Below are 20,829 nucleotides of genomic sequence, written 5' to 3'. Positions count from 1 at the left end.
AGCCCCCGGGAGCCCTGTCCTTCTCCATGGCCCCTGGGGAGGGTGCTGCACCCAGTCCCACCTCACAAAGCTCCATCAGGCACTTAATAGTACCTGTCACCACCATCTCCCCGGCCTGGATTTATGCCTTGAGGGGTCACCTCTGGCAAGACTCTAATAACACAACTTTATTAGCTTTCTTGTTCCTTCTTTAAGATCCAGTGGCGAGGGGGGAGGAGGAGGAGGAGGGCAGCGGCAGCTCAGGAAGGAGTGAGGGGTGTATGGAGAGGAAGCGGCTGCCCTCGCGATTCCCCTTCTCTGTGACAAGAGGGAGAGGGAGAAAAATGATGCTCCCTCGAAATTTATCATGCACCCAATTACAATGTTAATTGGCAAGTCCCAGAAATCAATTAATTCGCAAATTTTTTTCAATTAAAAATTAAGATAAATCATAAAACGTTATTAAGCAAAGGCCAAACTCCGTGAACTTTTTTTTTGTGTGTAGGCATCTGCTTTTTTTTTTTTATTTAAAGAAAAAAAAAGAGCTGTGTTGCCAAAGCCCGATGCCCTTGAGTGCCTTTGCTGAAGCGCAGGGGGCTGTCATCAGCAGGACTGGGCTGAAGACAGATAAAAAAATATCGACCAGTCGGACACACTGCTTCTGCTTTATTGATCAGGCGGGAATTTAACTTGCTGTGCATATCCACCGTGTCAGCAAGGGCCACGGGCGAAATTAAAAGTACTTGGCTTGGAGATGTCGCCTTGATACCGGGGGGGGGGGGCGGTGGGGAGAGAGGGAGGGAGGGGGAAGAAGAGAGGGAGAAAGGGAAGAAAGGAAAAGAAGAAGGTGGAAAAAGAAGAGGGGAAAAAGAAGGAAGAAGAAAAGACAGAGAGAAGTTGAGGAGTAAGAGGTTGCAATGCCTGCTTTTCCCCAGTTGCAATCTTACTTGTCGGCCAGGGCTCCTTGCCCTCTCTGGAGCACTCACAGATGTCTGCCACACGCAAGGAAGGGAATCAGCATGTGTTTTAATGGAGCTTTGAAAAAATACTCCTTCTCGCTCAAAAACCTCTCTGTTCTCACTCGTTCAGAGGCTGGGAGACCTGCAGTGTTCACTGTGCAAGAAGTCTGGGGAAGTACCTGGCCGTCGAGTTAAAGTCCCCAGGCATAAATCGAGGAGACCTGAGGTGAGAGCCGTGACCCTGATGTGACACATGACAACAGAGCTAATTCGGGTTTTACACACTCTATTTATCCTGCTGGGCCTGGCAGTGTGGCTGCTCGCCCTTCCCAGAGCAGCTGCCCGCACCAGCCCTGTGAAGGTCTCCTCCAAGGACCCTTTGGGACAACACATCGCTCAGCAGATCCCGCTGAAAGGAAGCAAACCCTTGCCTGGGGTGGTGTGAGGAGCAGCCGTATTTAAACACAGGGGTCTCTGAGCAGGAGAGGGGTCAGAACCACGTCTTGCACTGGGTCCTTATCCTGGCTGGGAGTAACAGGAAGCCCCTGTCACCTGGGCACACAGGGACCACAGGGATGGTGTGCTTCCCTACTCATCCATCAGCAGGAATCTCTGGTGCTGACTCTGGGGGGTTCGCATGGGATGACTTTAACCAGAAAGACCACGGAACACTGGGAAAGCAGCCTATGAAGGGATGTGAAATCCAGGATGCCCGGAGACATCTCTCAAGGACAGTGACCCTGCCTGGAGTGACCAGGTCATCAGGACCCAAGGTCTCACAGACTTCATGTTTTAGCTATATTGCCAGCTTACTCCTTATTCCTTATCCCACCAGGCGTGGAGCTGCCTCTGTCCCCAAGGGAGAGCTACTGCTGTGCCTCTCTGCACAGAGAAACCTTGAGCTGAAGCCCCCGCCCAGCAAGGTGAGGATGCTCAGTGCGGTGCCAGGGACTGAAGCAGCACTTTCTGCTTCCAGCCTGGCTGCCAAGGGAGGGAGGATTAAGGAGAGTGAGAGGAAAAGAGCACACGTGCAAAGGAGGGAGAGGAAGCTTCAGAGGGATGCCGAAGGAAGATTTAAACCTGGGTGGAGGTGCACTGAGAGCTGCCACAGGAGCTGGAGCACCGTAAGTCCTATGGTTGGCTCTTTACCTCCGGTATGAATCAAAGCTGACTCCAAGAGTCAGGCTAAATCCCCCATCTGGGCATTTCGTCTGCTCTGAAACAGGCCTTCCCACTGCATCTTGCTCTGCCTTGATACTGTTTATTTCCCTTTTTGCGACAGCGTCTTTGAGGTCACCAGGAAACAGCCCGCAGTGCTTCCCATTTGCACCAAGCTGAGAGACCCTGGTGCCCTCTGTGCTCCGGGAAATGCTTCATAATCAGATAATTAGAAGAGAAATTATTCCTGGACACACTAAAAAGGTCATCAGAGGGAATCAGTAGCCCCTGAGATGCTGGGTGCACAGGGATGTATCCCCACGCTCCTGGTGCAGTGGCAGGGAGCAATGAGAGCTGCTAGCCCAGGCTAGGAACAGGTGAGCATGGGCTCCAAAACACAAATATACTCAGACTAAGCATTCAATGCGGAGGAAAGAAAGGAAGAAAAATGAAGAAGGAGAGAGTTTGCACAGCCATGGGGCACTGCGAGAGCGGCAGCATCCCCTCTCTGCCCACCCCAGTGCATCCATCCCCGGTGGCACCCGCTGAGCAGCCCGGGCGGCTGCTGCACCGCCGTGCCCAGCCCCAAGGTCCCATAGCACAGGTAATATTACAACATGGCATGAGGATGCTAGCTGTCATGCAGGGAAATAAAAAGTCCCCCTGCCAAATAAATGTTTAAAAAGAGCACTGGGTTTTCAAGAACAGAGCATCTTAAAAGGCACATTTCCCAACCTTCAGGTGCTTGACTCAGCAACTATAACATTTGTAATGTGACTTCCTAAGGTTTTTCAAATGGCCAATAAATGCCTCTTCCCCAAACTCCAGCCAGGGGCTCAGAAAGCCCCCGTGGACCCATGAGGGACCATCAGCTGAGGTGCGTTCCACAGCTCCTACTGCCTTGTTTCCCCCTCTTTTGTCTTCATACTCATCTTCCCTCCCACCCCAAATTCAAACCACAGCCCCAGACCTGCCCCTTCTCCACCCAGCCTCCCTCATCGTCCCCGTTCAGCAGGTTGTCCTCACTGGTCACTGCCTGGGGAGCAGCGGGCAGGGTTTAAGGGTTTCCATGTGCATTGCCATCTCTGCTCATAGTATTTGCCTGCAGTGACGAGCGCAGCGGTACACTCGTACGCGCACGGGGATGCGTGTGTCTGCCCTGAGGGACACCCATGGGTGCTGCTCTCAAACGCTGTCCCTGCCTGCGCTCCCTGGGCGGCCCTGGGCTGGGAAATGCCTCCGCAGCCCGGGCACCAGCCGAAGCTTGGAGCTGGGGCCGTTGAGAGCTCCAGAAAGGGTCTCAAATTTCAATGTGCTTTACTGCAAGCCTTTAATACGGATGAGGTGTAAAACAAGTAAATATAAATCGAGTGAGGGTAGGAGACCTGCGTCTAGCACACGGGCAAGCTTCACGCATGTGAGCAGGGAATATTCACGTATTCTGCAGGGACCAGCCTGGCTGGGGGCACAGGGCATCGGCGTACACAGAGGGTCATCATTACGATTTCTTATTTTCACCTTGGTGGCACTTAGCTGCTCAGCTGGGGCTCGGCATCTTTTGCTCCCTGAGCTGTACGTGCAGGGCAAGGAGAGCATCCCTTCTGCACAGCGCCGGGGGGCTGCCGCTCGCCCGCCTCGCTTTGTGCTCGCGCTCCGCCAAGGTGAGCTACGAGGTGATTTCTCTTTGGAGGAGTAATACCAACGGTTTTGCCTGGCAAGGGTTAAACCCCATAAAACCAAGGCTTGTAGTTTTGTTTTCTTTCAATTTATACCCTTCACTTAAAGAGGGGAGGGAAAAAAGAAAGGAGAGGGAGAAAAAAGAAAGCCAGGTGACATATTCTAAGAGGGAGCACCGAAAACGTGTTAAGCACTTCAAAATCTCATATATTCAATCGGCCTCTGGCAAGACATCTGCCTAATGTTAGTGCTTAAATATCCTTTTCCATTTTACATGCATTCAAGTCTCATTTGAGCGAAATGAAACGGTATTATTAAAGGGAGATTTTGCACAAATGGCCTGAATTTGACATGTCAAGTTCAATGAGGCTGTTACATATGTAACACCGAGAAGGGCTCGGAGGCTGCCGGCTCTTGAAACAGCGCCAGTGGCTCAGAAATGAAATTTGCATTCAGAGAGCCTTGCCTCGCCGCGTGGAGCTGTGCACGGGGCTTGGCTGGACCCGCGCGGGGCGGAGGAGCTGTGGGGCGAGCACGAGCAGCGCTCTCCCTGTGCTCTGGGAGACTGGACACAACAAGAAGGCAGCGGAGCTAGAAACTTGGGTCCCTCATTCCCACTCAAATCCGTTTTTTCGAGGGAAAGCCTGACCCCACACCAGGGTTGGATCCTCCTGCGTGACGTTCATCACCGGTCCAACGGCCAGTGTCCATCCCCTGGGAATGCACAGCCCCTTGGCGTGCGTGGGTGCTGCTTCACAGATTGGCACGGCTTCTCCTGCCTTGCTGCGAGATGCTCCAGCTGAGTGGACCTTGAGATGTCCATGCCCTGAGGCCAGGACGGTCACACTGGCTGTCTTTGGGGGACAGCAAACTCCATCTGCGCCAGCTGACCGAGGGGATGCATCGGGTTGGGTGGGATGCAACCCCAGTCTCCTGGTGAGCTGGGACCACAGGTAGCATCATCCAGGTGGCTCCTACAATTCCCTTGTATCTCAGCCCCAAGAAGTTCCCATAATCACCTGGAAGAATCCCTTCTTCCTGCGAGCACTGCCCAGCACCCCACTCTGGTGATGCCCAAAAGCCCACCTGAGCACTCAATGCCCGGAGGAGGCGATGGCGCAGGGCAGCCCCTCCACCTTCTTTCTCCACCAGCCTCTCCCCTCCTCTTGATCGGCCCTGTGGCAACATCTTAGCTGGCTCACCCTGCCACGCAGCCCCGCAGCCATGCTGCCTCGGCAGAGATCCCGGCACACGGCGAGCGCCGGTGCTGCAGCGGGAGCTGATGCGACGCCCGCCAAGTCTCTGGCGCTGCAGGCTCAGCGGGCAGGAGGGGATCTGCCTTCCTAACCCCGAGCGCTGGAAATTTATGATTTTGTTGCAAATCATTAAGGTTTATTAAAACTTAACAGCACAAGCCATGATTGGCTGCATCCTCTTTAAATTAAAAAAAAAAAAAAAAAGGCCCTTGGAAAGCAGCCCCCCGGTTCGCTTCTCCCCATCAGACTGATAAGTAACAGCTGCTTGGCCATTTCGGTAACGAGTCGGTATTGGCAGGGAGCAGCCAGGGCTGCCGGTGCCCGTCACGTTTATAGGCCTACATTTTATTTTTATGTTTATTGGGTTATTTGAGATCATTATTAGTTTCTCTCTCCTCTTGTTGATGTGTTCTTGCTCCCGGTTCCTCCAGGCTGGAAAGGTGGGGGGAATGGGAGACGGGGCCACCCGCCAGACCACGCCACCCCACTGGAGCCAGGCAACGCGTGGGACCCTGACCCGCTCATGTCCCGCTGCCTGCTCTCGCTGCCTGCCCTGCCCACTGCTGCCCCGTGTCGCTCCCCGCCGGGACTGGGAGAGACCGTCCTCGCGCAGAGCTGCTGCGTTACTGATTAGCCTCCATCGCCCGAATCCATCGACTAGATTGAACGTTATCTATCACGCTACGGAGGGAGTCGTTATTTAATAATTAATAAAGACCTCTGATTCTTCCTCGCTGCCTGCGTGGCTGAGCGGAGCGGGCCAGGGAAGCGAGGGCAAGCCAGGGAGAACTGTCTCCTCTCTAACTGCTGCTGTTATTTAAAGGAATAATGCCATTCTTTTTCATTTGTCAGCTGGCCCACAATGGCCCTTGTCATGCTTTATGATTTAGGGTTTCCTTTCCTTTCCCATTAAACGCCACCTTCCCATCACCGCCTCGCGCCAGCCAGCCTCCGCTCCTGGCTTGCGGTTTCAGTTTCGCTCTGATATTGGCCCAACTTCTTTGATGGGCTCCTCCGAGCACTAATTGCTTCTGTTCATTTAAACCTGTTCACTAATTTGCAGTGGCCCTTTATTAAGTTGGATGCAGCCCAAATTACACCATAAATTACGCTCGCAAGGGGACTGGGTGTCACGGGGGATAAATGGGCTGCCTGTTCCCTGCGCCCCCCCCTCGCTTTCTCCATCTTCCTGTGCAATGCGTGCTGGATGTGGGTCTCAGCCTGAGGCTGTGGGCACCAAATTTAGGAGATCTCAGCCTGGACCCGTTTAGGGAGGTCTCTATTTCTCAAGCTGAAGCTCTCTCCTCCTCCCTCCATTTGCAATGGCTATTGCTTAGTTGTGAAGAAGATCCAAGCTGGGCAGGGATGGATTCTGCGTCCCCCGCATGATGCACAGCCATGTGCACCCCCTCTCCCTGGCACACACACGGACATGGACACACATGCTCTCTCTCGTCTCCTACCACCTGGTGATGTAACTTCGCTTCTAGTCATCAGTTTGATTCCTTTCCTCACCTTTTAATGACTGGGGAATTAATTAATAATTGAAATAAACATGCTCTTTTCCAAGGCTGCTGAATTTTATTAAGGCAGGGGCAGGGATCTGCCAACCCTTGGCTGCAGCCATTTCCTAAATAACTGCTAGCAGTTAAAATGCAATTATTATTTTTTTTTTTGAATAAGGGACTTTGCAGTGCTGTGGAAAGCACTGTGCTGAAGGCGGCTGAGGGGCAGCACGCGCTATTGCTGCAGGCCTGCTCCATCATGGGACGTGAGCAACCTGAGAGCTGCTCAGCCAAACGCACGTCCCCGGGGAAAGGGGTGTCTGTGCCCCCGGGAGGCACTTCTGTCCCATCTCTACCATTGCGGTGAACCCCAGGGAGTTCCTGCCCCGCTGACTAGCACTAAAGCCCCCATAGCTGGTAGATGTGGGTGCCACCATCTCTTCTGCCATCGCGGGTGCCCTGGCCGGCTGACCCAGGGATGCTGGTGGAACTCAGGGAGCTGCTTACCTGATGTTCAGCTGGGTGAGCTTCTCCAGCTCCTGCTCCATGTGCTCCTGCAACTCCCCGGGGCGAAGGAGGACTTGGCAGATGGGGCAGATGGGAGCCTGGCTGTCAAACAAAGTCGCTTTCTTTTTGCCTGCGGGGAGGAAAAGAGGAGAAAAAGGTTTAGCTCTGATTGGCTGCCATCAGCATTGCCTGCACTCTGCCCTGGTCCCCATCCTGCTAAGGTCTGAAACCAGGGTGTTTTCTTCCGGTAGAGCCCCATTTCTCCCCCTCCCACACTCCCTGGGCAGGGACTGGCTCTGTTCTGCAGCAGGACACCAACGGGTGGGACAGCATCCCATCTTTGACCGTGGGCCCTCCAATCTTACAGGGAAAGCAGCAACAGCCACATTGCCATCTTCATCCTCCTCAGCACTCCTGAAGTTGGGAGGGTCAGGACGAACCCCCGAAAGGCAGAGCGATTCTCCATGGGCACCCAATGGCGGGGAGGCAGAGGAGACCCTGCGGTGCCAGGCTGAGGATGGCAGGGAGCAGGTTGGGATGCTCAGCGTGGCTGCCCTGGTTACCACTAGGGATTGCTCACCCCACCCGTAGGCTGGGAAGGGGCCCCTCACCCTCCCTGTACCACCAGCAGCTCCGGACCCGGCAGTCACCCTGACCCTGGGGCTGCATCACCTGTGGGCGAGATCTGGGGGTGTCTGCAGACCCCGATCCTGAGCTGGGCTGAGCCCTGGGGCTGCCCTGGAAGCAGGGCTCTGCCTCACACTCTCCTCACCCCAAAATCCTCCCCACTGCTCCCCTGCCCAGCCACATCTCCCTGCTTCACTCCCTGCTCCGAAGCCAATTTCCTCTGGCTCAGAAACTTTATTGCCCCCCTCTGTAAGGAATATACAGCGTCTATTTAACATAAAATAAAATTCTAAAGCAAACAATGAAGTTTCAATAAAACAGAGAAGCCTGTGGGTCTCCAGGCCCCCTCTCCCAGCTGTATTAGCGGCTCTGCTCATGAGAGGGCGTGCGGAGCCCGGCTCAGATGGCTTTGGTGAGGAGAAACATGCTTTATAGCTGCCTGTTGTCATCTAACGTGAACCCTCCTGCTGGATTATTTATTTATGTATTAGACATGGATCAAATTGGTTAAATCTGAGGGAGAGGCAGTAATGCACAATAAAGCAGCCGGCGCTGGATGTGAGGGGGCTGCGTGCACCGCGGCCTTCCAATCAGGAGCCAAAAGGTGCCATTTTATGGCTCCTAACGATGGCAGAGCCCAGTTAAATGAATCCCCATTAAAGGAACAGACCTTCTCAAAGTATAAAACATCGGTGTGAGCGGCTTTACTGGGTCCCTGCTGCTCACTGTATAACCTCCTGGTGTGGGCATTTAACGAGAGGAAGGGTCTGAAATAAGTTTGAGAGTCACCTTGGCTCATCCTTGCCTTCCAGCAGGACACAGCGCACGTGCCTGGCGGGAGTGGGGCTGTCACCGGGATGTTGCCTGCCCTTCTCCTCGTCCTCCCTACAGGAGGTGGGGGGCACGAGGGGCAAGTTAGGGCAGGCCAGTGCTATGGGGCATCTCCTACCTCCCCAGCTTCTCCATCCACTGGGACCTCTCCCATTTGCAGAGTCAGGAGGAAAACCCAGCCAGTCTCTCCTGCGGACTTGAGCTGCTCCCGATGGCTCCCAGCCAGAGCCCTGGCAGACCCCAGGCTCCTCGGCTCCTCATCCCTACCGCCCTTCTGCTGGGAGGACACAGCGCACAGCCCATGCAACTGGGAACATCTTCCTTTCTTCTCCTTCCCTCGTGTGTGAATAATGCCCAGAACCCAACCCAAACCCAAACAACCAGCTCCCGCTGACCCTTGCGGGAAAGGTCGGCATTTCAGTAATTCCACCTTCCTCTTGGAGCTTTTCCACTTTTGTGTAGTTGGGGCCCAAAATAGCCCAGGAGCGTCCACGACCACCTGCTATTTATAACCCCAACTTCACAGCAAAACAATGGATCTGTCTGAGTCTCCCTCCCAAAATAAACAGGCAGCATTTGAGCGGACGGGAAATCCTGCTGGATCCCCGCTGTGGGGTGTGCAGATGGACGGGTAAACAAGCTGCCCTCCACCCTACCATGCCTACCATGCTCCCAGCCCAGGCCACCACTGTGGGGCCTGCGAGCCCCCCTTGCCTGCCACCCACATCTTGGGCTGGTGGGGCCGGGATGCTCTCAGCAGCACCAAAGGGTGAACCAGAGGTGGAGCATCCCCGAGGTTTGGCTCTCTGGGGAGCCCAGGGGTGTTTGTTTGCTGGGGGAGGTGATGGAGAGTCCTGGACCACAGTGCTGGGATGGGCAGCCTTGGACCAGGAGGTGCAGCTGGGGTCCTACCCAGTGAGCAGCTCCGTTGCACTGGTGGCTTTTTTAACCTCCCACATCCCCAGGTCCTCGGTCCCTGCTTGTTCATCAGGGCTCTTCCATGGGGTGCACATTCCCAAGCAGAGGTGATTTTGCATGTCAGCGGCCGGGGCAACTGGAAGGGATCTCAGGCCACGGGAAGGAGCCTTGTTGCCTTCCATGGCCGCTCCCAACCCCAGCCCAGGCCAGCAGCAGAAATGAGCAGCAGTGGCCTTAGCCACCAGCTACACCAACCGTACGGTGCTGAATTCGCGCCGGGGAAGGATGTGACAGCTGTCACCCTGCATCCCTGTGACGGCAGGGGAAGGTCCCCTTGCTCCACTGAGCGCAGGAGGCTGGTGCTCACGCTGAAGCAAGGCCTTCCAGAGGGGCAGGAGAAGAGGGACTCGGACATGCAGCCAAGTCCCTGACGTACAGATTGCAAAGCAGGAGACAGAAGGAGCCCTGACTCCTGGCCCAAGGGGCTGACAACTGTGCTTTTGCAGGAGCAGGGCTAAATGCAAGTGACAACAGAAGGGAGGGATCATCTCCATGCCAGTAGGACACCTACGCAAGCCTCCCCACGTCTGTGAAACCCGCTGCATGACCACAGTGCCACAGAGGCTGCTGGCGGGATATGTCTCCCCAAATCAGCAGTGGCCATCCGCAGCACGCCCTGGAGCCCGGCACACACCCACGCTGCGGTGTGTCATGCTGGGCAGTGGTACCCAGCTCCGTGGTGTGGGATGTTGGGTTGTGGGGAGGGAGAAGATGGGCATCCCGAGTCTTCAGGTTGTGAATGCACAGGCGGAGGGAGGTACACGCATCCCGCCTCTCAGCAAAAAGCAAAGGGTGCTGCACGGTGCGTGTGGCTGGACCGCGCTGGGGTGTGGCTGCTTACCCCCTCGAGGGAGCAGAGGGCATCGACTTGCCCAGGGCAAAAGGAAGGAGTCCAAACCCTGCGCGGGCTGGACGCCCGCCCACCCCAGCAGCGAGCGCTCCCTGCTCTTCCCTCCCTGCCCTGTGCCAAACCCGCTCCTGGGAGACCCTGAATAGCTCTTTTCAGGCTTTTGTTTTTTGGCAGCTGTGTTTTTGTTTTCTTTGCCCCTCTCTCCCCTCTTCGCTCTCTGGTTACTCGGTAGGCTCAGCTCCAGCGTTTACCCTCCTCAGCTCTGCCGTGCTTCCCCTGCTGCCGACCCCCCGCTCGCCAGTGCCAGAGAGATGAAAAAGCAGGGCCCTGGTGCTCCCACTGTTTGCACGGTCTCCTGGGCTCCGCGGAAATGTTTAACTACAAGCGTTGAAACTGAATATTTCCTGCTCTGAAAGCAGAGGGCTCAATGCGCAGACGCACCCCTGCGTGGAAGAATTTGTCCACGGGCTCTGTCAGAGGGCATCTGCAGACAGATCCCAGCCCAGGTGGGGACTGAACTGAACCCTCCTGATCCCACTGCGGATCGAGGGCCAGATCCTGCCCTCTGTTACAGCCATATGGATCCAACATGATTCCCCTGAGTCAGGTCTGATTTACCGGGAAGTGACTGCTAAAGGGACACAAGCGCTGGGCTGTGGGCTGGGCTTGGGGATGCACATGTGGCACCAAATCGGTGTGTAGATGTGAAGCCATCCCTACTTCCACCCTGCCCCTGTGCCCTGGGATGGAGGGCTGGCAGCACCGTGAGGCGTTTGTGGGCTGGGACTGGGCCACTTGGAAGGGAGAGCTTTCCCCTCAAGAGCAAAATGGGAACTGCTGTTTCGGAGAGCATTTAAGTGAAGAAAAAAGGGACCCAGCCCACTGACAGCCATGACAGCAGATGATGTACACAGCCCCTCATCACTATGTAGCACGGACTAAATGACGCTCCCAAGTCACTCTGAACACACAAAGTTTACAAGGCGTGAGGGCACGCTCTACCCAGGAGCTCAGCACGTTGCCAAATGAATGGAATAAATGGTCTATAATTCAATTGCTCAGCTCCACTGACGGCTCGTTGCACAGCCAGGTGCCTCCCAGGGACTGCCACCACGGGTGGCATGGGCAGGGAGCACTGATGGGGACATGTTTCCCACTGGGGATGCGCTCACTCTTTCCTAACAGCCCGTCAGTGGGCAGAGCCCAGGGCATCTGCCCAGGTTTCGGGGCATCTTCTCCCCACACTGTCCTTCCTTGCGGTCATCTAGGAGGACCAGCTCTCCTCTCCCAACTCCTGATTTCCCCTCTCTCAAACTGTTTTCCACTTGTCTGAGTACCAAACTCCCCCTCGTCCAAGACGCCTCCCTCCATCTCGCCTTCCTATTTCCTCCCTCTCCCTCTTAAACACTCCATCATTTAAACCCAATTAAAGTCAGTTGATCTGAAACTCTTCTGAATAGAAATGACCCCATGCTGAGGCCCCGCAGCCCCGCGCACCGCTTTGGGGGCAGTGCTGAAACCAGGTGGGTGGTAATGGAAGTGCTGACACAGGCTCCTTGACAGCATCGCCACTGCCAGCGCCTGTAATAATCCCTCACGGCTCCCCTGCAACTCAGTTTCCGCGGCGATTATTTTCCATTCGATGATAGGCTTGCTGTTATTTGTGTACTGATAGCAGATATCTTGTGTGACAAGCGTTCGTTCCTTCCAGCTCAAAAAACAATAATTCAAAGAAAGCCCCGTATTAGCTCGGAAATAGCCAAATGCTCACTCTTCTCCTGGCCATCCTGCGCTGCAGCCGATGAGGCTTGTGGAGCCTGACGATAAGTGGCAGCCAAGGGGCTGCTGGGGGATGATGACAATGGTGGGGTGAGGAAGGTGAGGAGGGCAGTGACGGTGCATGTGGCAGTGCAGAGCACCCCGGAATAACAGCAGGGGCAAAAAGTATTTGGTAATAAAGTGAGAGAGCAGGAATAACGTTGCTTATTGCTCTCCCATCTCCCTGGTGTGCTACCCAGGAAGCTGCATCCTGCCAGCCGGGTGCTGCCTTGGATCCTGCTGGTTTTGACTGGGGCCCAAAGGTTCTGGCCCCCAAAAACTGGCACATGGGGATGGCTCAAGGTCAGGGCATATCCTCTCCTTCCAGTAGGCCCTTCCCCTCCTTCGGGCTCCTGCCCAGCTGTGAGGGATGTAGACCCTGGCTTGCTGCCTGCGGCTGGGCACCCTGGATCCGGCCCCTCCTGCGCTTGCCCTGCCCAGGGCAGTGCAGAGCCAGGTGCCGGGGGTGGCAACGGGCAATGGAGTGAGGTGACTCCAGGTCTGTGTGCTTTGGCTCGGTTCAGCATCTGGCTGTCACCACATCTGCAGCACGACCTAACTCTGCGAACACCGCACAGTGCAGCGAGAGCATCCAGATCACAGAGGATCACCCTGCGCCACACAGACCTGCCCTTCCCTGGACCATGTGCATTTTGGAGTTCTGTGCATGCAGGAAGGGAGCAGGAGTCTGGAAAAGTGATTTTTCCTGTAAGAAAAGGCTTTTGAGGAGTCACTTCTCCCTTCCTGCGTCACAGCACAAAGCTGTTGTGGGGCACCAACAGAAACTGGACTCAAATTGTGCTGGACCCAGCACGGGCACAGGGCCAGTCCTGCCTTGAACCCAACAGAGGAGAGAGGAGCATAGCGATGGGTGACAGCCGAATTTGTACACCTGGGGTGTATAAAAAACACAGAGGCACAGACAGACCGAGGGATCTCTGGGATCTGGGATCCAGTGAAGCAGACTGGGATGCAGTGAAGAGCTGAACTCAGCCACCTACATCCCTGCCGAGGGGCTGATCCCCAGCACTGCTGCCAGGCAGGCTGCCCGGGCTGCCAAGCAGCTTAGCAAATACACCTGCTTCTCCTGAGGCTAAAAACTACGGAGGGATGTGAGGCAGAAAAGCTTGCTAAAATATTGATTTCCTTCCAAGGAAAAGAGTTGCTCTTGTAGCTCTGTCTCCAGACAAGCTGATACTGGAGAGTACTGGTGTAAAACTGCTGCGGTGCTGCTGCCAAATGCCAGCTGGGGATCCAGTCCTGAGTGATCCCTCGGGTTACTCAGTAAGAACACGTGTTCGGGCAGCACTCTGGGCTCTCCAAAAGCTGTTACATGTCCCGTTGGGGCCAGCACCACGTTTCTCACGGGAGCTGGCAGCCCGGCAGCAGGGAGAGGCAAGGAGCCCCTCCGAGCATCCGACCCCACCACTTGCGATCCCGGCCCCCACTCTCCATCTGTGGGGATCACGGCTGCCCGGCGCAGGGCAGAGGAAGATGGATTGAGCTGGGCAATAATTTAAGAAACTGAGTGAGTCTGTACATCCAATCACTTTACAAATCAGGGGAAAAGGAGAGAGGAGGAAAGGCAGGAGTGGGGGAGAGAAGTGAAAAGGCCGTGCAGGGAAATGCATCACAATTACTGTCTCGGCTCTAATGAGGAGCCTGTCATGAGGCTGTCATCCTGCGGAAAGCCACCTACTCAGAAAGATTCAATAAAAAAGTAGCAGAGAGATAAAAAAGAGATATATTTCAGCCCTTGCTAATATTCTTTTCATTTGTCCCAGCACAAAATAAGATACTGCACTTAACCGGCTCGGTTAAAATGAAAAGGGGGGGGGGGGGGGAAGGGAGCAGCATTGATCAATACCACTAAAAGCCGGGAGACACGGTGATGGAGTGCAATTTTTTTGTCTGTGCTGAAGCATAGCAGAGGCCCGGGTGGGGTAATTTATGATTCACACGCATGCCGGCTAACTAGAGGCTGACAAGACAATGAATCCTCGATGAGAGGGACGCGGGCCGCCGGGAGAGCTAGAAAGGGAGAGTGCGACAGGGATCTGGAAGGGAGAGGGGAACGGGAGGGCTGGGATGGGCTGCGGTCCCATCTCGCCACGGCACTGCTCCTAGGCTCCTCGTGGCTCCACAGAGCAGGGCAGAAACACCTCCCCGGGCTTCACAAGAGAAAAATAGAGAAATGCCAAGAGCAAGCCAAGGGGCCGCGCCACCTCCATCCCTGCCCTCCTCCCTCGTGGCTCCCAGCTGGGCAGGCTGCCCATGCCGGCTTCCCCTGGGGAAGCACAGCCGTGCCGGGCCATGACCTGCACTGGGCTGGAGATGGACCAAAGCGGGAGAGTGGGGACCAGGGACAGAGACAGATGATCCCTTCTTTGCTCCAGCTTCTCCGACGGGTGCTGGTATGAGTCTGGGCAAGCTCAGGACCACAGAGCTGGACCTTCCTGCTGCCACCCATCCTCTGCCCTGGCAGCAAAACTGAAGCCTCCTCCAACCCACTGCCTCATGTCCAAAACACACAAGTTCTGGGGAGCAGCTGGGTCTCCTCAGCATCAGTGGGGTCCCTGGTATCAGCCAACATGGCATGGCAGAAACCCTCCTGGGGGCATCCTATAGCTCCACCTCTCCAGCCTGGGGGATCTCCTAGAGCATGGAGCACCTCCTTCACTGGGTGACATTCACCAGCACGTCTGGCCTCTGGTCCTGTTCGCTGTTGCAAGGGTCACGTTTTTGTCCCTTGCTGAATCAGTCCCCCAAGGTTCCTGCTGGACTGGTGGGAGACAGTGGAGAGGAAAAGCCACATAGCTGCATCACCAAAGCATACCTTGATTATCCATGCTCTGCATCAGTTCTGGGGATGGAAAGACCTGGAGCAAAACGCCTTCTTTAGCTGCCAAAAAATAATGGTGGTGGGAACTAGAGAAGATGGGAGTTTCCCAGGAACATCCCTGTGTCTGGCTGGGAGCCTGTAAGAGAGCTGGAGTCTGATGTCCCAAGCAGTTTTGGGGTCTGCACCATGCTGTGATTGCTTCATCCAAGCCAGAAACTGAGACACAGTTGTGAGTCGGAGTAACAGCCCTGCATAGGGGCTATGGAAGCGCTGGAGGGGCTTTTCCCTCCCAGCCTCATCCCACCACTGCACATCCCAGCTCCTCACACAACCTACAGGACCATCCTGCACCAGACAGCAGCGGCTCAGCTCTCACACGCTCCGTCCTCCTGCTTCTCCACGTCCTGGGCAAAGGATATGGCCACATCCTGAGAGACAGGATCAGCCTGGAAATGGGACTCTGCCTTTGCCACTGGCAGTGAAACAAGACCCTGGGGACCACCCACTGCCAGTGGGCTGGGGGCTTGCTGTGAGTCCCCCTGCAGCCCAGCCTGTCCCCACAGCAGGTGCTTGCGGGCAGCCGTGCTGCTCCCCTGCCCTTGACTGGGAGGGCAGCCTGCTAAGTTGGTGATGTACTGGTACGCCTATAACTTGAAGGGGTGATTCGAAGGGGTAGAGTCTTTCCCTGCCTCCCACCCACTCCCTCCCCCCACTTTCCGGCTCCTCTCCTCTCCTCCCTTGGGGGTGTGTGGGGCACATATCGAAAACACAGATATTGAACTGTCAAAACTATTTCCTACAAGAAAATAGATTCATCAGCTTGCAGCACGCAGGGTCATTGCCACATTTTCCCCTCGCGCCAGCACCTGCACATGCCGGCGCATACCCAATGCCTCTTCGCAGCACCGGCGCTTTAGCTTGTAGCTCAGGGCCCTTAAGTGACTTTGAGAAATGGATAATCGATTATAATTCCATGGGCCTCTCTGCAGATTTATCCGGAGAATGTATAAAAGCTGGGGCTTGGGAGAAGCGGGTCCTTCTGGCCAACACGTCGATTGCCTGCGCTCTTCGTGCCCGGCTCGGAAAATCGCATCCTGAGCACGACTCTGTTTAATCCATCAGTACACAATCAATGCACTCTGTAATCAACTCTTGATCACTTAATTTTACACATGTTGGCTGAATCCCTTTGTTTAATCACTAGATCAGGCCGCCTTGTTGCACTGCCCCCTCCCTGCTTAACCCTCCCTGACCCTCCTCCCCCCGCCCACTGCTGGCACCACCAAACGCAGCCTGGAGCCTTCATTTCACCTTGAGGAAGAGCTCCTATGAATTTAGAGAGCCACAAAGGAAGGGCAGAAGGGAAAACAGAGGGAGTGAAAAATAATGCTGGAGAGACAGAAAATATTTTCCCTTCTGTGTCTTCCTAGAGCCTGTCCTGGTCGTTTCCACCCATATAACAAGAAATTTCTGCTGGGATTTAAAAGGGGGCCAGATGTCGGGATACATGCACTGAAGGCCTGCAGCATCCCAAGAAGAATGGGCACATCAAGGCATCACTGGGCTGATGCACCGGCACACAGCCAACACCCATCACATGGCTCCCCCGGCTGCATCTAGCCCCTCCAGCATCCTCCTCACCCCGTTATTATTTTGACTGTTTTAGCAGCCGAGGCCATTACGAGCATCAGTTCTTGATCTTTCCCTCCCAGAGGCATCCTTGGGAACATCGCTCCCATCTCCCCAGGGCTCATCTTCCTTTTTATGGCAAGAGCACGACCCTCGGGTTGCGAATGCATGTAAACGCGGCTATTTGGCATTTTTAGCGTGATTTGTGTCGCTAGCCCGATGCCACCTCACCCTTCACACGTACTCTGCCAGCACACCAGGGTCAGCGTCCGGGGGACGCTCATAGGTGGAGATGTCTGACTGCCTGACATTGAAATGTGCTGGGATTTTGCACACGTGCGTCTCATCCTGCTGTCGAATAACCCTTTCCAAGAAGTGTTTATGGCATTTTAACTGTGCGCTGAGAACCTGAAGGCTCAGAGATGGTACCATGTACTTGCACTTCAAATACGGACCATTTGGACCAGCCACATAGGTCATGCAGCATGGTCCTCCTCACCGAGCAGCGCACTGGTCATTCATAACCCAGTTAAATATTCCTTTTTAAAGAAGGCTTTGATGCTGCCTTTAATTTGGCACGTGGAGTAACTGCTGCTCATGCTTGCGAGAATAAATGATGGGATATGCTTGAGCGAGAGGGATCTGGAAGCGCAATTGCCAGGGGAGCGTGCAAATGTTAGCTTTGACAGGAAACTCGCACAAAACTGCGTGTTGACACCAAGAGGCCCATTGTAGGACAAAGCAGGCACGGATGTTTAAAGAGAATTCCAGTTGCTATCCTATAGCAAATAGTCTTCAAAGAGCCCCTGGAGCTCTCGGCTTCTCAGCATGGAAAGAGGAGCTTGTACAAGATGAAACGCAAATAAATAGTTTACCGTAGAAAAGAAATCCAAGGCAAAGAGTGAGATGCAAGTTTTAGATCTCACATTAGCCAGCTGGGGTTTTATTGGTCCCCAAGTAAAAGCTGTAAATAAAATAGAAACCTAACCTGCATATTGTCAAACTACATTTAAAGAAAAAAAACAACTTAATTGCACTCGAGAGCATCAAGAGGCGAACTGGTGCACGGCGCATCACAAGGCAGCCCGCAGAGCTGTTAGTGAAGTGTAAATCCAAGAGCTGGACAAGTGGAGCCTTTTACCTTGGGATCTGCTGACAGGCACAGATTACTCCGGCTTTGCTAACGTGGCTCATTCCTGCCCCAGAACCTCCTGGTGAGGGGTTAGTCAGAACGGAGAGCACAGAAAGCTCTCTCCTCTGCTCACACTGACATCGGTGCCAGGGAGGAAGGTTGGGTGGTGGGTGGGATGCTAAGACCCCATCCTCCCTCTTTCCAGGCTTCTGCCTGGCTGTAGGCAGCAAAGGTGACACTGCACTTTAGGGAGGTGCAGCCCAGGTAATAGGGACAGTGGCTCCAACCAGAATTAGCCAACAGGCAATGGGTGAGTGACCAGGGCATCTTCCCCTTCTGTCCTGACAGCTGAGGGCTCCCGTGCCAGCCTCTACAGTGCTTTTGGGGAGCTCCAGAGCAAGGACAGATCTTTCCTCCACATCAGGCTTTCATCCCTCCTAAGCAGAGCTTAGCTGCTCTTTTAATCCACTTTTCCTTTCCATTGCATTCATTCTTTAAACCTTAATATATGCTGATGTGTTGGCAACATCAAAACTAGCCCACCTGGCTCAGTTTAAGGAACCCCTCTTCCCAGTAGACCATACTTGGGATCTGTTCTGGGCTTCACCTGGCCACCGTCTGGAGGGCTTTTTCCCCAGGGTCTGCACTTGTTCAAGGTGGTCTGACTTCCATGGGAACAGGCAAAGCCAGACCAGGTCACTCTGTCCCTGGAGCCCCTGGCCAAGGGATCAAAGGGTCACCTTGCCTGGGGTCTGCCACTAAATCAGAAAAGGGACAACTTGCTTTGGCAAGGGGTGATGCTAGGCCATATGACAGTCACTCTTCAGCCAGCCCCTTCTGCCCATCCCTGCTCCTCTTCCTCATCAGGCAGGATGAGGCCTCGCAGGCACGGCCAGGGGACCGGGCAGCATTCCCCCTGCTAGCACTGCTGGGCAGAGGGTTGCCCCAGCCGGACTGCCCTCACACTCCACGGAGTAGACCCTTCCTGTGGTCAGGAAAACCCCACACGGACTTATTTGCTGCCTCCAGACCGCTTTCACAGGACATCACAGGCAATCAGAGATGATGCCCTGCCCTGGAGAGCTGAGTGCCCAAGTGGAGTGTGCAGGAGGGGAACCCAGGCAAGGATGGGACGTGCCCCAATTGGAAGAAGAAGATAACATCAAAGATGGGGATGGCTTTACAAATTTTGGCCCAGCAGCAGTGAACCCTCTAGGAAGGTCACCCACATGCCAGCACAGGCGATGGCAGTGTCACATCCCTTCTGCCGTTTTTCAGGTAGAGGGAGGGAAATAAGAAAAAAAAACAAACCAAAACAACCTGCCAAGGACTAATTAATATTTAATTTACTGCAAAATGTACTTATTATTCCCAAGTAATTGGCCGACTGCACAGCTGTGACCACTAATGAATAGAGGGGGGACAAGATGCAGGGACAGGAGGCTGGCGGGGGGAGCGCAGGGGTGGTGTTTTCTTTGATCAGAACCTGCTGCCTGCCTTTAATGTGCATAATAAGAAAACTTAAACAGCTTTGATTTTTTTTTTTTTTAAGATCTAAAAACATCCGTGATGCCACTAATGGATTGCGTTTAGCTTATTGCACTGTAATCGGCCTATTATCGCTGCAACTTTAACGAGGGGGGAAAAAAGACTTTGGAAGATGGCATTTGCAAATAGGTTGTTGAGTAACACTGCTGCTAAATGCAGAGAAAACAGGCGAGTCCTGCTTATTGTGATTCCTCGCATAGATTGCCAATACCTGAGGCACTCAGCATCCCCGTCTCTATTGCCTCTTTTCGCTCAGTGATTGAACTATTGGCTCATTTAACTCTAAGGACGGGAAATATTTTTTTACTTGCTAATAGAAGTGTGGCTCGGCTGTGGCCCAGCGTAGATTTTCAGATCAGTTTTTCTTGATGTCTTGTTCTGCAGAGAGAGTTAATTTCACCCCAGTGCAGAGTCCTTAAGTGGGATTTAAGTGGCGCGTGCGTCTTTCGCTGACCCCTTCGCACAAGGTGAAATCTGCCCTGAGAGCCTGCCCTCCCTGGAGAGGGATGCTCAGCACGAGGTGGGGACGCATCCTGATGCCTCAACCTCTTCATCTGCTGCCAGGATCTGGCGTGTCACGCGCAGCCCTGACCTGCACCGGCATGACTTCTGGGGACTGGGATGCCCTCATCCCTGTGCCCCAGGGTGTCTCGGCTGGTGCACAAGGAAATGTGCCTTTGCTGGGTGGAGGGGATGCGGAAGAGCATGGGGAAGGGATTGAAAATCCTGTTTTCTCTCCCTTTCTGGGTCCTGACCTGCCCAGACCCTCGCTGTTCCCTCAGACAACAGCTGCAGTCGCTGTAGCCATTGCTTTTTCCCCAGGAGGCTGAGAAGATCTGGGCTGCCTTCCCCTTGCCCCGAGCCTCACCCCTCCCCTCCTGCACCACATCCCCCACCCCAATTGAAGGCCTGGCGGTGGGTCCAACGGCTCCTTCAGCTTTACAACGGCATCGAGACCTTGGGCCAAGTTCCCATCCTGCTTTCATGAGTGCGAATCCAAAGCGACGAGCTTCAACGGCGCGAAAGCCAGATCAGCACTTGGCACCTCCGCACCTCTCAGCATCCAAGTCTGTCGAGCGGCCGGCTGGGAGACGTGCCGTCACGGCCGCCCGCTGCTCCCGCCCCGCCGCTGGCTCTTCCCTCTGGCTAAAGCAAACAGCTCATCAGACACCGTCCCAGGGAGGCTCTGTGGTGGCAGGCGGCCATGGCGCACAGCAGAGGGGAGGACGGCCCGTCAGGGGAGAGGCATGAATCGCGAGAGCAAGGAGGAGGCGGAGCGCACGCGGCCTGCAAAACCGTCATGTGGTCGGACAGAGTTCAAGGGCAGGCGGCGGGAAGGACCAGAGGGTTGGCAGAGTCACACCTGCAGCACGGCAGAGTGAGGAGCAATGCCCCCGACCTGCCATGGGCCCTGCGTGTCTCTGTGCAGGGACCTCATGCTGAGGCGGTGGCCTGAGACCTCTCTGTCCCTCGGTGAGGGACCAGCGTCGGTGGCTTTCCACTCCATCTGGGGACAGAGTGGGGCTGGCCCTG

At 54.8% G+C, this 20,829-nt stretch overlaps 1 protein-coding gene across 4 annotated transcripts in view; it reads right to left on the bottom strand.

The window, feature by feature from the left end:
- The window catches only part of RNF220 (ring finger protein 220), a 223,874-nt gene that overhangs the window by 78,569 nt on the left and 124,476 nt on the right, over nucleotides 1-20,829 (bottom strand). For all 4 annotated transcript variants that reach the window (XM_086753315.1, XM_086753318.1, XM_086753317.1 and 1 more), the window contains one exon: nucleotides 7,042-7,171. In XM_086753315.1, the coding sequence (XP_086609441.1) occupies nucleotides 7,042-7,171 (130 nt within the window). The remainder of the gene's footprint in view (nucleotides 1-7,041; nucleotides 7,172-20,829) is intronic.

This window comes from Chlamydotis macqueenii, chromosome 8, assembly GCF_036417535.1.
Source record: "Chlamydotis macqueenii isolate bChlMac1 chromosome 8, bChlMac1.mat, whole genome shotgun sequence".
NCBI classification, from domain to species: Eukaryota; Metazoa; Chordata; class Aves; order Otidiformes; family Otididae; genus Chlamydotis; species Chlamydotis macqueenii.
The sequence above is the reverse complement of the archived record's forward strand: the minus strand, read 5'-3'. Positions and strand labels throughout refer to the sequence as shown.